Raw genomic sequence first — 17337 nt, 5'->3', positions numbered from 1 at the left:
GTTTAATAAAATAATTTATTATATGTTGTATAGAGGCAAAAGATTTGGAGATAAATTAGTTTCTTAAATATTTTAGAAATAAGATTTTTTGGCACTACAGCAGTAATACTAATATATAAAACTGATTATTATACATATTTATTAATAAATAGACAATAACAATAATGTTTAGTTCGACACAACTTAGATGTAGCATCGGCAAATATCGTAAAACCGATCACATCCGAATAAAGTACGCTATCCCAAATTATCAATATTTATTTCTTATGTGAATGTGATCTTTACACAAACTTAATAACTTGTAATACCATATGACCTAATGTATTCGTCAATTTGACACGTCGATTTATATGCACTTGCTTTCTCTGGTTTTCGCGATAGAGAGCTATTTCTATTTGTTGATTAACAAATCTGCTGTAATCGGTTTTATTGAATATGCCGTGCTACATCTAAGTTGTGTCGTACTAAAAGGGCCTGTTCATATCTCAATCAAACGGGGATCTTAATCCGGTTGCGTCAACCCCTAACGTTTTGAGATGAAAATATTTGGAGTACATTCTACAACGCTACTCCAATAAAATTAGTGGTAGATTTGCATCCAGCCAGACAGAAAGATAGACTGATTTTGTAATCATTTCCTCGAAAAGAGAAGTGAACATAGACAAAATCATATATAACAGCTAATATTATTCCATATAACTAACCTTTTTAAGGATAAACAAAATTAATATATACATACATTCTTTAAATATTCATTAATTTGCTTTACGCTATTACAGTTGTGCCTTTTCCTAAATAGTTTGTGCTTCCGATGAGATATAACTTGTAAACTACGTAGTGTAGGATATCCTAAATATCATTTAATTGTATCCTATATAATATATGATACATATGATTATTATAAATTTAAGCACCGAGTGCCTTATAAAACAGTAGAATGTATATTGCTTATTATATAATCGAGACGCTTACGTCTTTACGATTTTCTTAAAATCGTATTTATTTCAATTTGTACGTTTATTGTAAGCAAACCAAAGTATATTGTAAGCATGCACGAATAATGTGTAATTAAAATAATATGTTAAAATAGTATTTAAATTTTCAACCACGTTCTAGTAAACTAATTATTGTAAACAAATTTAGATATGTATACAAATTATACTTAGAATGCCTTTTTGAGTTTATCTGTCTAGAATACGCTTGCTTAATTTTAGAAATAAGAAAGAAGAATGAGAATTATAAAAATATTTATATGTGTACTACTACATTAAAATATGATAAGGTCATATTAATATGATAATATCACAATCCATATATTGATTCCACAAAAATTAATGCCGACTGATCTATTGTGATGGACGCAGCATTATAATATTGCGTACAACCAAAAACACAAAATATTTATTGAGAATAAGCATATGATAGAACTCTCCACCATTTACAAGACTATTGAATTGTAATAATCTGTACAAATTGTGTTAACTCAAACTGTTTAGTCTGTACGATTAAGAATTATAAAATAATTGGTCATCGCTCCATCTATTGGTTGTTCTTTGTACTAATTTCACAAAACATAGTCATATCATAAGTTATTAGTTAAGCAATAGGAATGTATTATTGTCGTTAGTCGTTCAGTAGATGCTTTGTAACGGTTCGCATCACTGCCAGTAACGATATATCACTGTATTTGAGTTAAATAAATAAAAAAATATATGTTAAACAAAATGCCTTTATTTACATTGGTCCGTACAAATCACACTTACATAAGATCAATATGTAACTAACATTTCAGTACGACACCCTTGACAGTGTAAATATTCCACACGATTTACATTTAAATGTAACTATTTACAAAAACAGTGGATTAAATCAAGTGTCTTCTAAAACTAAATACGCGTGAATTAATGGCATATACTTAAATTTATTTTGAAACAATTGAAACAAGTTTTAACGTAATATTTTTACAAAGAGAGACTTAATAAGCGAAATATCACGTAATATTTATATTTAAATATGAATTTTAAATCTTGTCAGTTCAGTCTTAAAGACATAGTTTAGAAGTATTGCACACTACCAACGAATGACCATACGTACTACAATGGGTACAATTATAGAACATTTTCAAGCTTTCTGGTAAAAAAAAATACAAGCAGAATTATAAAAAAAATGCAAATTATTTAGCAATATGTTATTGGGAAATATTGCAAAACAAAATAAATATAACAAAAGAAACAGACTAATTATCCCTATGAATACGGCTTAGTAATTTAAAAAATAAACACTTTCATTCTAAAGGAGTAATTATAGTGCAAATGTGTTAGTAAACACAGACGTATATGATTTATATTTAGATGTGTGCGTTCATTCTCATTCGGATAGACGTCATTAATCCCAATCCGTGGTATGAAAGTGCCACACCCACCATCCTAACTTTATCATATTGCACAGAATTACTTTACATTCTCTGTAAACCTCTCATCACTTCAATACATAACGTCTTACATATACAGCTTTATAAGCTAATAACTAGACCGTTATGACATCGGCGATATACACATCACACACACACGTCACCAAAAGGGAGGAATTCGATTTTCAAAATAATAAGGTCCAAAATGTGTCCAGCACTGCGATTCTGTACGAATTCACTTCTATTCTCACTCTTTATATATTGACAAGTGACGTGTATCCGATAAATTTTATAATAATTATAAGCAATGTTAACATTCTGACATTTCACCATCGTGTCCCGGGATGAAATTCGACTTTATTTTTTACAGAATAGCCCTACAGCTCAAAATACAGAATCTTAATTATGAATACAATGGATTCGTAACAATTTGCTATTGACAAGCAAGTCTCATTCTCTTCATAATACCTTTCATATAAACGTTAGAAAAATAGTTACTCATACATTTGTATATGTTGCGAATTGACTTTGAAGAAATATCTGAAAATATTCTGTCAAAAACGTCTAACGTATAAATATGACCAGGTCTAATCAAGTCTGAGTAACATCGGCAGTACGTTGCTAGTGAATACGAATACATTGCTTACATAATATATATTAGCAATAGCTTAAATAATAGTTAACAAAATGCTATCGGAAAATTAATAGAAACAAATTAAAGCGCTACTACACAGCGATGACTTAGCGAAGCGATGGCGACGATATATTTTTCACATTCAAAGCGACGGGTCCAAGTTAATATGCGGTCTCAGCTGCACGAAGACATTGACAATGAAACGCTAACCAATGGACTATGGTAGCTGTTAGGTAACCATGAACACACATACACTTACTTAGAAACTAAAACTATGGTCGGTGGTGCGATTTTGAATAAACCTATATATTCTTAAATACAACTAAATACACTGTCAATATATATGTTTTACTATTTAAACTAAATAAACAAAAGTTTATAAGAATTTTATAAAAAAATACTTTAAAGAATGTCTTTAAGCAATATTAAGTCTACGATGACGATACTCATGGTTTATGTCAATGTGTCATAGCGCATGTGTGACCTCAACTTTACATAAAATCACGAATCAGACCCTCTAACTAGTCTAGATAACATATGCATGATTAGCAAATAAGTTAAATAAAGATTCAATTTCGAGTAACATTTTTATATTCATTATATAATCACTAAGATTATTTTTATAACTTAAACACAACAATTATAAAAATTTAATTTCTTGAAGTTTAAATATTAAATAAAATAAAACGTTTCTATATATTGCCACTATAGACATCTACCGTTATATTTAAGAACTAATACATTAATAATAAATAATTTCGCTTTAAAAAAGAAGCAAAACTGCTATGACCTTTTGTAAGGATTCATGAAACTCACATCAGAAGATTCTTTCTTTTTAAATTCAATTCACACAAAAAAAAAACTGAAAATAAAATGCAAATCAGCTGATAAAAGCAACGATTCAAAGCTGCATCTGTATCCTCATAGTATAATTGAGATCATGAGTTATCGATCACTGGATTTACTCTGTACATATAAAACTATCAAATTGCTTATATTCCTCTCTTTATTCATAAACAATCTCGAAAAGCTTTGCTGGTATTAAAAATAAATATTAGTTTAATTTAGAATTCATTTGATGAAATTAACTAAACACTTAGTGTAGACGCGGCTCAGTAACTTACAGTAGCGTTGTGTGCATAGATCCTATCCTAATATATTTCATAATCCCCGTACAAAAATACTGCAATCGACGTAAGCTATGGAAGCGTGTGGCGAGACAGCTCATCTCCTCAGATCTACCATCTCTACGGGCGACGTGTTGTCTATGCGTATGTGGGAAACAGTCTAGAAACAAAAAAAATATGTTTTAGTTTTTTAAAAACATCAACAACAAATCAATCAACAACAGCCTGTAAATTCCCACTGCTGGGCTAAAGGCCTCCTCTCCCTTTGAGGAGAAGGTTTGGAACATATTCCACCACGCTGTTCCAATGCGGGTTGGTGGAATACACATGTGGCAGAATTTTTATGAAATTTGTCACGATGTTTTCCTTCACCGCTGAGCACGAGATGAATTATAAAGACAAATTAAGCACATGAAACAGCGGTGCTTGCCTGGGTTTGAACCCGCAATCATCGGTTAAGATGGACGCGTTCTAACCACGAGACCATCTCGACTCACACTTTAAAAACATAACAAATTAATATTTGTTCTATCTATTGTTCTACCTATACTAATATTATATAGAGGAAAACTTTGTTTGTTTGCTTGTAATGAATAGACTCAAAAACTACTGGACCGATTTGAAAAAAAATCTTTCACCATTCGAAAGCTACATTACTCACGATTAACATAGGCTATTTAGTGCTAGAAAAGAAAAGGAATCCTTACTAAAACTTTAGTTAACTTAAGTAACGTATCACAATGTGGTAAAAAATCTTATGACCACCCATGCGAAGCTGGGAATCTCAGATCATAAACTAAAAGACGGATGGAGCGTGCGAAACATACTTGAATAGGGTATAATAGGGAAGGGCGACCCTTAGGCATACTTTCACTAGCAAAAATTAGAGAACCAAATATTAAAAAATAAAAATATATGTAGAAATATACTTTAATATATTGTTTGTGTCATAAAGGCGCATTTTTAATTTATTATATTAAAATTAATTGAGATATCAAAACAATAATTTAACATGAACAATTAGTGTCAGTGTGTTTGCTTGCATTTACAGGATGTAAATTTCTCACTGCTCGATTTTCAGATGAAGTCGATTTGGAGCTATTTGTACTTTCATTTTTTTTTTATAATATCCGGTTAGGCGTATGACTTCACTCCACGTCATGGTAAGTGGAAATGGAATCCAAATGTGAAGAAGACTAGTACGCACAGAATGAGCTGTACTAGTCACCTTCGCCATGCCGGTAAGTATTAATATAATATTATTAATTAATAAATATTAATAATAATACTTATAAGTGGCTTCGTATGTTAATCGTGATATCAAAGGAGAAGATAAATGTTTAAATTTAATAGTTATTAAGTATATACGTACATAGAAGAGCGGCGGGTCGTTCGGATGAGGGTGGAAACCAGTCTGCCGGCAGTTGGCGATGTACTGCATGCCGTACTCCGGCGTTAGCGCGAAGTAGCCAGTTCTGCACAAATACATTGCTATACATGATGATACTGATCATTCTCAACAAAATTTTAAGTCCCAGTACCTGGCCAAAAGGCAGGTGTACTATCTATTTTTTGCCATTGTGTATGGTTGGAAATTGAAAGAACTAATGGTTTGACGTGCTTTCTGAGCGTTGAAAATACATCCAATTCTGAATTCAAAAATTCAAAATTTTGATTATTCTACAATTAAACAAAATAACTACATTGTAATTTTAAGTTAGAACTAGCGCGCACTGGTAACTTTTGTCACGGTGACTGTTTCGTCACTCTTGTCGAGTCCGTGAATATGTATGGAGGTGCGCGCACATTGCGACGTGACATTTTTGTCTGCATCTGTACATATTCACGGACTCGACAAGAGTGACGGAACAGTCACCGTGACAAAAGTTACCAGTGCACGATAGTTCTTAGATAAAAGTATAATAACAGTGAAAATACGAGAACCTTACTCTTAACTATATAAATATTGCAATAGAAAATGTTCCATTTCGTTTCACTTGTATGATATTCTAACTAATTTCTTATCCTATTTCTGTAATTTTATTGAATCTTACTGTTACACAAATAAATTTACAGGTTTCCCTTTCATTTTAATTAAAAAAAAATTTAGATTAATATGAGGAAGATATTAGCTCCTAAGAACAATACTTTCAACGCATGTATATTACAAATAACTCACTCGTTATATTTGGGCGCGCAGACAATGGCTATGGCTTCCGGCATCATCAGCTGATACGAGCACTGCGTGTGAAGGTCTACTGACGACAGGAATGCAGTCTGCGTGGGGTGTGTCTGAAACAATTATGAACTATTTATTGACAAGTTTTTTGTTACATTCGCCAATGGCGTGTCTTACCCATAATATAATAGACAAATAATTAATATGTACTGTACTGTGAGCAGTAGTGATCTCATTTAAATCCAGTTTGGTTCTTTAGATGGAAAGTGTACACCACAAAGGTTTTAATTTAAATATAATGTTTAATTTCCAAATTAAAATTAAATTTCCTCCAACCCGCATTAGAACAGCGTGGTGGAATATGTTCCAAGCCTTCTCCTCAAAGGGAGAGGAGGCCTTTAGCCCAGCAGTGGGAATTTAGAGGCTGTTGTTGTTGTTGTATAATGTTTAAAATTTGAAAATGAGTTTATATAATAATACAGTGTAATATCTTATTGAGTATATATCTTACATGAATCCAGCCGAGTGTGATGAGATTGTGCTGATCCTGGTAGTGGAAGATCTCTTCCTCGTTGTTGGTGCTGCACGAGTCCGCCGTGCCCGTCTGCTTCGGGACGACCACGTGAGTTATCTTTAGCTGGTCACGTTCCTGGAAAGTGCAGACGAGTATACTTTAATACATATTCAAGAACCGTGGTATTAATAATCATGTTAATTTTATATTTATGTACCGTTTGCTTTTACAACATCAAACATTAAGTTATGAGACCCCTTTTGTCAATACATCTGAAAAATGTGCCATTTTAACTTTATATGTTATTTTACACTTTGGCAAACAATAAGGCATATTTGTTTGTTATTGTATACATTTACAATGACACTTCACATAACCGTGCTAATTTGTCAATGTTGACCGTAGCCTTATAGTTTGTTTGGGTTCTGAAACACCACTAAGAATTATATGACAATCGTATTTTGTGATCAAGAATAAAAACAAGAATAAATCATAAATAACATTGTGAGGAATCCTGCACACATTTATCTACCAACTCATGGTGGAATGTGAGCAATGTCCAACGTAGCGGTACTGATAGCAGCTTTACTAATGAGATCTAGTAGCTTTGCTAATTACACTACTAGTGGGACTGCTAGTGGGACTGCACTCGAGACAGCTAGTGGCTCTGTTAGTTTATTCTTTAGTTTAGTTTATTCTTTATTGTACACCACACAGTGAAATAAAAAAATACAAATGACAAAGATATGGCCTAGATATAACAGGCGTACAATTTTGGCGACCTTATCGCTACATAGCGATCTCTTCCAGGCACCCAACAGGTGTAGGATAGGTCATAGAATATAAGGTTTTCATATAAAAGCTCTGTTAGTGAGTCGGCTAGTAATAATATTATTGGAAATGCTTGTGGCTCAGTTAGTGGGACTGCTAGCAAGGGAAATAATGAGACGGCTAGTGAGATAACAAGTTAGACAGTGAATAGTGACCAGTATGCCGGCGAGGATGCCGCAGAGCTCGACGTTGCGCGCCGTGTTGTCGGCCGCCAGCGCCAGGAAGCGAGCTAGGAGCGCGGCCGGCACGCGTACCGCACGCAGTCGCCGCGAGCCCAGCAGCGCCGCGCCCGACCTGCCCACACTCTCACTGCACTCCGCGCACACACACGCCCTACCCACCCGCTTATCGAGACCGGGGGTACAATTGTAGCTGATTGCTATTCTTTTGACTAGGTAGTCAAAATCCGTTAAGGTTAACGGATTTTGGCACTCTCACTGCACTCCGCGCACACACACGCCCTACCCACCCACTCGTTAACGAGACAGGTACAATAGTAGCTGATTGCTATTCTTTTGACTACCTTAACGGATTTTGGCACTCTCACTGCACTCCGCGCACACACACGCCCTACCCACCCGCTACCCACCCGCGAGACCGGGGGTACAATTGTAGCTGATAGCTATTCTTATGACCTTGACGGATTTTCGATGCCATCAATTTTTTTTTTTTTTTAACTTTCGTATATAAAGTAAAGATACACTCTAAAAAGACTGTGTAAAATATCACATGTATCAAGAAAAGTCTTGTTAGAATAAAAATTAAATGCTTCAACAAAATGCTATAAAAATACTTTAAAGTTTAGAATACATCTGAAATAAATGTATTTTGATAAAATAATATAAAAGATAAAGATATTCTAACATTTAAGTAGTTTGAAATGTAGTCAAATATTAGGAATGATCTTTCAACATCGTCAAGCACTACAATATGAGAATTTTACATTAGGTCACATAATGAACATTCTAACTAGAATCTATTCAATGAAATCCTAGTAATATTCCATGCGACACTCTTGTGACCTTTAGATAATATGGAGTGTTTTAAAATCATATCTTGTAAATATTTACTAAAATATTACATACTGCTGTGGCCTGGGGGGTGGTATGAGTGTTGCTCGAGGAGGCTCTGAAGCAAAATCATCAGGATATAGCACTCCATCCACTGGAGGGGCTGATGGAGTAACTGCCCATTCTTCCTGGAAGTAATATTTTCAGAGGTTATCAAATTCTTAGCCACAAGGCAACTTTTCAGAACAATTATTTTGAATAAATGGATTATGACCACAAACACTCTGGCGAAATAGTTAAAACCTTCTTTTCTTTTATTGAAATAAATAGAAATATTTTATTAACCAAATATAATGAAATGATATGAAATGTATTTTATATTCCAGTAAACTTCATAACATAATAAATCCTCATTACTTCAACGTATCATTTATATAAAAAGTTAGTAATTTCGAATTTATTTTATTATATTTCTAAAAAAATACATATAACCATCTTTTTACTCTAAATGAAAACAAAAAAAAAAATTCCATTTTTAAACATGTGAGGTTTATTTAAACTTACTGCATTTAGTAAGTGAGGTGAAGTGGGATGTCCTTCTTGTCTATTCTCATCAGCCTGAAGCCTCTGTGCTAACTTTGCATCATCCTGTTCCTGCTTTTTTCTAGCTTCCTCCGCTATTCGTCTTTTTTCCTGAAAACATTAGACATTACAGGATATCTGTATGATAAATCAATTCATGACAAATACTAGAATCCATTACCTCATTCTCTATATAATACACATGTTCTTTTTTAAATTGTTCTAACAGCTTCTGTTTAAGTTTTTCAGCCTTTGGCATCACCTCTTTTAACATAGATTGGTTCACAGATTTCACTTCAACAGGTACAGTATTATATTCCGGATGTTTCCTTATTTTCTCCAAAAATAATGTCATAAATTTCATATATAATATGTAGGCATTTTCAAGGCTACCTTCTGCTAAATACACATTAGCCATTCTCACCATCTCTAAGCCTGATCTATAATACCTGAAATATTTATTCATTGATTTTTTTAATAAGATTATGCTTCTAACATCTAAATATTGAAATAAAAATAGCGTTATGGAATCTACCTGTTCTGTTTTTAAATAACAGTGGATTAATGTAATTTAATTTAGTTACACAGAAAAGGGCAAATGAGTCATAGTAATATTCAAATATTACTCGTTATTTCCCACTCACCTCCTTGGCGGAACATTTGGATCAACTTCGACCATAGCCCCGTAATTAGCCAGCTGCTTCACTCTAGTTGCCGGTTCCATGGAAGCGAGGTCCACTGATTTACTGCGTTTTTCAGATGACTGCATTCTTAGTTTGAAGCTAAAGCAACTTGGTGAAACTGTCCTATGCTTTCGGTTCTATTTCAAATAACTAAGCTAAGAAATGAATAAACCTCGTTTGATGGACTTGTAAATTAATACACTGATAATAAAAATAAATTAAAATACAAACAACAGAAGTCTGACATCTTTTTGATATTTCGTCTGACATTTGACAATTTAGATGACAATACTTTTGACAGCAGAACGTTACAACTACTTTTTTCAAATAAAAGGCAACTGAATTGCACTATACAGCTTTAAGAAAAAATTGCAACTTATTTCCTGAAATAACCTAATAAAACAAATCGTTGTTCAAAATAAAAAGATATCTATGCATTTATTGAAGCAACGAAGACACTGGCGAAATGAATAGTTTATAACATCACAAACAATATTTTCTAATAAATAATTTATCAACTACAACATTTTCAACAAAAAAAAAATAATAAAAATAACCATAAAATTATTTAAATGTCTATTTTTTCCAATGTATTGTATCTAAGTATCAGTGAATAACCATAACTATTTAAAATTTTAATCAAGCTCAATAAATAATGTAACCATCATTTAAATTATCGGTCTTATAAAGCCATATAGTGTTTCACTCGCATTTATGCGCACGCTGAGCGCGTTTTGCGTTTGTGCGTTCATTTCAAACTTTATGGCGTCTGGGAGAAAAATGGTCCATTGGTCTGGTTGCTTAAAAAAGGTGTTGATATAGTACCATGAGTAATACATGTAAAAAGTAGGCTTGCTACTGTAATGTAGTTTGCCTCATTTTAAACGATCTGGCGGAATAATGGCCCACAGAAATGGTCTGGCCACAATAAATTTATTTTTTGATAATACTCTAAAAATCATATTTAAATATGAACGTTGCTACTTTAACGTAGTTGAGTAAGTTTTTATACACGTTTAGTTCCCGCCTTCAAACTAATAATTACGCATACTGTCTTAACTACATAGTAGACTATAAATCCTCAAAATTTCAACTTTGCTAAGATGACGTAGGTCTGGGGCACTGGAATCTTGGACTATAAATAATTATACTTATTTAAGTGTATAAAATACATTAACTAGTTAGTGTATATTATATAAGTAAATAAATAATAAGGATAGTTAAACAATGATATTAGAAAAGTAAAAAAAAATATTTTATTTAAATTCATACAATAAAATATTCATCCATATGAATCAAATTATTAATAAAATACTAATACAAACTGAACAATTTTGTTCAGTTATTACAAAACTTTATTATATACATTCAGTAATTAATGAACAACAAAGGTAACAACAAAATATTATTGGAAACCAAATACATGACGAAACCATCAATAAAAAGCAATGAATGCAGTTTACGTTAAATCTGATAAATCCTAAAAAATAGGGATAAAAAGAGGGACAGCACTTATAAACCCAAAAACATGGTTTCTTTCTTAGATTCTTAACATATATATCTTTGCATATATTATCATTCTGCCACATTTCATTATCCGTTTTACAAGCAAGAGTTTTGACATTTTTCAAAGCAGTCTTGAGATATCTAAATACTTTTTGTTTTGTAGTTACAATTTTGTTTTGATTGTTATGTTTGAATTTTCTAAAACTATCTTTTGATAATAATTGAAATTCAGATTTAGTTCGTTTCTTTTGTTTCGAAGGCATTGCAAAACTAATTTTAGGGTAGTAAGAACACCTCTTGCTATGCGGTAATATTAGTCTATGCTTGCACGAACAAGGTGTCGGTCCTGTTTTTCTTTTAAACAAACTGCACCCTTGATATTGATGTTTATTTAAAAAAGCTGCTTTATATTTTTGTCCATATATATGATTAATAAATGGCGAATATGTTTGAGTGCTGTAAAGAACGTTTCTCGAATGTCTACTTCTACCAATATTTCTTTTCCATGTATTGGTTTCCATGTTTTTAATAGATTCAAGTAATGAATTACTTCTAAAATTCGCCGTACAAGATTTTCCTCTCGTTTTACACTTGACTGACGTATTCAACTTCGATAATTTTTTTATTAGAGTAAATTTAGACTCGGTCCTCGACATAGATGTTTTTATTAAAACAGGACAACTTTTAGTCGAAACTATTTTTGATGAATAAGTTCTGTATTTTTTTTTATGTTTATTTTCTTTATGCCTTTTTTTAGATAATTGTGTATATGGTGAAACTTTTAAACTCGGTAAAGTTCCGGGGGTGTTTATTCGAAAAACTCCAGGATGTTTTTTACTTTTTGCTGCTTCGCATGATTTGTCAATATTTATATGTATCGGACAATATTTGTGTAAGTTGTGTTTTTGCTTGCGATGTTCTCTCGAAGGTTTTATAATCCAACCTCTACGTTGCATACAGCATAAAGTATACTTTTCCCTGGGATTTGCATTAATGTGCAATTTTCTATGCTTATGACGTAGACATCTATTTATTACATTTGAATGAGATGATAACGGCGATATTTTGTCTTCGTTGTCATGTTTTTGATTTTTTATCGAAGAGACTAGTATATTATAAACATGACCAAACTTTTCTAAAGAACGAAGAATTGAATTAAAAATGGTACACCAAAAAGCGTTTCCGCATTGACAACATGATTTACATTTACTACATTCATCAAATTTAGATTGCGCAAAAATATGGTGCGGACGTAATGGATAAGTAATTAACCAATATATATAAACTGATATAATGCAAGGAGACCATGCTATAATCGCGAAGCTAAGGAGCAAAATTTTTGTTACGGATTTTATTATAGCTACGAGACGATTATTACTGAAGTTAACAGAAATAAAAGAATTCGTTCGTTTTCTTTGGGTGCATTTTAAAGGGACTGTATCACCATTTCCACTATGTTTCTTCATACAATTTGCTTGAATTTTTGAATCTAAACTATGTCGATTCGTGGCTGAATCTCCAGCACCAATTTTACAAATAGAAAAATGAGTTGGTGTAGTTGACACTTTTCGATTTTTTCGTGAGCATTGAATTTCTTTAGTTAAGCTGCAATTACAATTTCTGTCTGAATTATTATTCAAGTCTACGAATTTACTCATTTTATCACATGGAAATTCGGCCAATTTATAGTTGACTGGTTTACTACACATACAAGTTGTTAAAGAGTGGTTTGTATATATTTTTTTAATATCTGTTTTGGTTTGCACGCCCTTATTGTACATTAATTCATTTACATCGCCCGACGATTCTGAGTTATACAACAAATCTAATTTTCTGCAATCTCCAAAAGCATTTCGCTTTCTAAACCTCTTTTGAGACTTGAATTTTTTAGCATCAAATAGAACTTGAATATCATTGCGTTTGCAGGCATGTTTTGCCTTATGTTTTTTTCGTTTTGAACCTGTTTTAGACTTTAACAAACTATGAATTTTGGATTTTATTCCATCAGAAAACACGCCATACAACGAATATTTTTGTTCAACGTCACGTGACCTCCCTGGTTTTTGAACAATAGTAGTATTCATTGGTTTCTTCGATGCATCTATAATACAAATTTAGGTTATAAACTAGTGTAAAGTATTATTATAACTACAAGATTCAGTGACGCAGTATGCGACCCGAGAATAAAAGAAACAGCCATAAGCTAGTTCATCCGCCAATGTGTCTCAATCCATACCTACTATTCTTAAAAATGCACTTGCTTACGCAGTAACTCCATCGCAGTAAAAAAATCATTCTACGAATGCACTAATATAAGTTAGGTTAGCTAAAACTCATCTAAACTAACCAACCTATATTGGAACATTAGTTGTATGTTTTTTGGTTTGGTGGAATTAATAAGTAGGTATGAACTAAAACGCGCAAGTAAGTATGTTTCTTAGTCTTTCATTAATGGAATAAAGAATAGACGCGATTCTTTAGATAGGTTTGTTTGTTAGAGAATAACTTAGACTTTTTATTCTGCAAAATCAGGAGAATGATGCTGTAAATATTCTAATACAAAACCACTTTGTATGGATAGAAAAGGATTTAAACATTGTGATAATTTAAAAAAAAAATTAGAAGGTATTATTTTACTGTACTTACCGTAGGATAACTTTTTTGAAGGACAAATTGTAATTGTTAGTGGTGACCTAAGCTTTTTATGTAAAAATACTTGTGAAGTACCTTTTACACATTTTGAATGTTTGCCACATAAGCAATTTGTCTTAAGTTTCCTTTTTACTTCAAGGTCACTATGTTTTTCTTCGTGATCACAGTATTTTTTTATTTCATTAGAAGTTCGACAACAGTGGTCACTACGTCTATTAAAATTTAATAGTCGTAATTTATGAAAAGCCACACAATCATGATCCATATTTTTTAGAAAAAAGAAGTCGCTAAATTGGTTAAAATATGTTGAACATTTATAACTTCTGATTATAAATAGAAATATATTTTTCTTATCTTAAATTATTCAAAAACTCTAAATAAATAATACAAACTATAAAAAAAACGTATAGATCCAAATGACATTTATCTTTGATGTAATGTCAAGAGCGTTAAAACGCTATAGCTCGATCTTCCATTTTTGTAAAATTTAAATCGACTATAAATCGAATAGTGTAGTCATAACGAATATTAACAAATAATTGAATTATTTTTATGTACCATATTTCATTAACAATCAGAGCAGCAGCAACAAATCAAACATTCACATAATTCTATACAAATAAAGCAAGGTACCCATAACAAGAACCCAAACAACATCATGAATAAAAATCCACAGTTTTTGCACTGAGCTCGCATACTTAAGTAATGCGGATAAAGCTGAGGCCATTGGTCGTATATCCAAAGTTGTGGAGTTTTTCTTAAAGACATCAAGTAACAATCCCCGAAAGTTGGATCAATTCTGTTTCTTCTGTAGTTATTAGACGTTTTATAAGATGGATATGTATTAGTATAAGGCTGCAAAAGTATCCGTTTGAAATTATCTATAAAATCTCGACTATTTATCTTCATCAAATTACTAACTTTTTTTTCCATTTTAAAATATTTGTCAAAGAAATTATGTAAAACATCTATTCCAGCCTTTTTTGTATTTTCTGACTTCGATTTGTCTCGATTTTTCTTTCCATTTTTATGATGTTTCTTGCATTTATTACATTTTTTATTACTGTCAAGTACGTTTAATAACTTTTTACGGGCTTGTTCTAATTTGGCTGCTGCTGCTAAATCCTTCTTAGCCTTATGTTCAGATCGTTTTTTGAAATCTTCAATCCTCTTCTCTAATTGTTTGGCTTTTTTATTAACTTTTTCTTCTCTAAGCTTTACTTCTAATTCCTTTCTCTTCAACTCCTGAGCAGTGGCCTCATATAAATCGGTGTCTATATTACGACGCCAACGCATTTTTTTTCTTTTCAATACATTTTTCTGTTTTTTTTTTATTTTAATTTATTTTATAAATTACGGCAAGCACTGCTACATTATTTATAACATAATTATATATATTTTTCACATATTTACAAAACACAATATTGCAGTAGTTATAGGTTATAACTATTGATGACAGTTTAGTTTTCAATAACATCAAGTATAGTACGACATAACTTACATTTAGCATCGGCAAAATTCGTAAAACCGATCACATCCGAATAGAGTACGCTATCCCAAATTATCAATATATAATTTTCACGTGAATATGATCTTTACACAAAGGTTATAACGTGTAATATCATATGACCTAATAAATTCGTCAATTTGACACGTCGATTTACATGCACTTGCTTTCTCGGGTTGAACTAACGCGAGAATCTATAGCGACGAATAACGTCGAGTGGCGCGATAGAGAGCTATTTCTATTGGTCGTGTAAATCGGCAGTAATCGGTTTTATTTTCATTTCATTGCATTTTCCGATGCTACATCTAATTTGTGTGGTACTATATACAATAGTCACAAATTTGTTTGAAAATTGCCACAAATAAAATTTATACGGAATTAACATTATAAGAAACAATTATTATATAAATATCATATTAATGACAAATACTAATATTAGTGAAACAAAATATATATTACTTTTATATACAAGATATATGTATCAAAAGGAGTTGTGTAAATTTTATTAATTTTCCTACTGATACGTTCTAGTTTTCTAGTGACCGGCTTGTAACTGTAAGGCAGTTCCCTAGTTCTTGTATTCAAATTCCGGGTCTAGACCAAAGCATAAAAAAATATTGAGTTCTTCTATCAAAAATTACCCGTTCATTACGAAAACACAAACCGGAAGTATAACCTCTGTCGATATTGTTATCTAATCTCATTAAATATACAATTTATAAAATATTTTCTTTATTAACATTAAATTAGGTAAACTGGAAATAAAGTTCTGTTATTAATATATTAATATACTTACTAGAAAGTTTTACATAAAACAATTATTTGATTTGAAATAAACAAAACTTTCCTGTGCGTAGCATATATACATATATTTACAGCTACATCTATAGCGTGGTACGGGCGTTATAAATATATACCTATTGTATTTGCACAGTACGAAGCGTAGGTGCAGAAAATGTAACAGCGACGCTTGGGGCAGAGTTCAATTCCTGAGAGGTCACGCTGGCACATGAAGCAATGAAACTGCACGTTTTATTTAAATAATAAATAAAAAATTTAATAGCATTGAATATAACCAAATAAAAATTAATTTCATGAAAAAAATAATTTGAGTTACTCTTAAGCACGTTCACTATCTTATAAACATATTTTTTAATATAACTTAATACCATAATTACTAACCTGTAACCTTCTATATATATTTTAATATGTTAATAGTACACAAAACCCCTTGTTTATAATCTTTTAAGAAACGGCTAATAACAGTTCTCATTTGATTCTCAATTTCCATTATTTAGGGATACAATACAGGATAATCATAAGATATTAGATAAATAATTAAATACATTATAATTTATATTTTAAATAAATTTTAAAATAGCTATAAATACTTTTAGTATCCATACTTAAGAACTCCCTACGATGATAAATAAATTTAGCACATTCTTGATTCTACATCGGCTAACCTCGCCCTAGGTTATTTATACCCAGGAATACAGACACGTAAACATTGTGGTATCGACATGTTCTATGTGTGAGTCAAAGACTTGTATAGCAGATGTTGGCAAATACTAATGTTTTTATAAGTACACGTGTTGATAGAGATTATATTTTTATCATCTGATTGTGTGTTATTCAAATAATGCAACTGTTAAGAACTTACTGCATCCAAAAGAATCAATTATTACTATTTTATACATAC

General features: G+C 31.6%; 2 protein-coding genes across 2 annotated transcripts; both read right to left on the bottom strand.

The window, feature by feature from the left end:
- Window positions 1–3890: 3890 nt before the first annotated feature.
- Window positions 3891–10244, bottom strand: LOC124532580 (STAM-binding protein-like A). Its single transcript, XM_047107540.1, has 9 exons — window positions 9932–10244; window positions 9469–9736; window positions 9270–9398; window positions 8781–8893; window positions 7851–7989; window positions 6862–6999; window positions 6351–6463; window positions 5544–5646; window positions 3891–4331 (listed from the first exon to the last, which is right to left on the bottom strand). Exons 1-9 carry the CDS (start codon window positions 10054–10056, stop codon window positions 4269–4271), a joined length of 1191 nt encoding a protein of 396 aa, XP_046963496.1. The 5' UTR covers window positions 10057–10244; the 3' UTR covers window positions 3891–4268.
- A 1001-nt stretch (window positions 10245–11245) lies between these two features.
- On the bottom strand, window positions 11246–14549 carry LOC124532631. The gene is made up of 2 exons (XM_047107654.1): window positions 14123–14549; window positions 11246–13577 (listed from the first exon to the last, which is right to left on the bottom strand). Exons 1-2 carry the CDS (start codon window positions 14391–14393, stop codon window positions 11329–11331), a joined length of 2520 nt encoding a protein of 839 aa, XP_046963610.1. The 5' UTR covers window positions 14394–14549; the 3' UTR covers window positions 11246–11328.
- Window positions 14550–17337: the final 2788 nt, after the last annotated feature.

The sequence above is a fragment of the Vanessa cardui genome, chromosome 9 (assembly GCF_905220365.1).
Source record: "Vanessa cardui chromosome 9, ilVanCard2.1, whole genome shotgun sequence".
Classification (NCBI taxonomy): domain Eukaryota; kingdom Metazoa; phylum Arthropoda; class Insecta; order Lepidoptera; family Nymphalidae; genus Vanessa; species Vanessa cardui.
The sequence above is the reverse complement of the archived record's forward strand: the minus strand, read 5'-3'. Positions and strand labels throughout refer to the sequence as shown.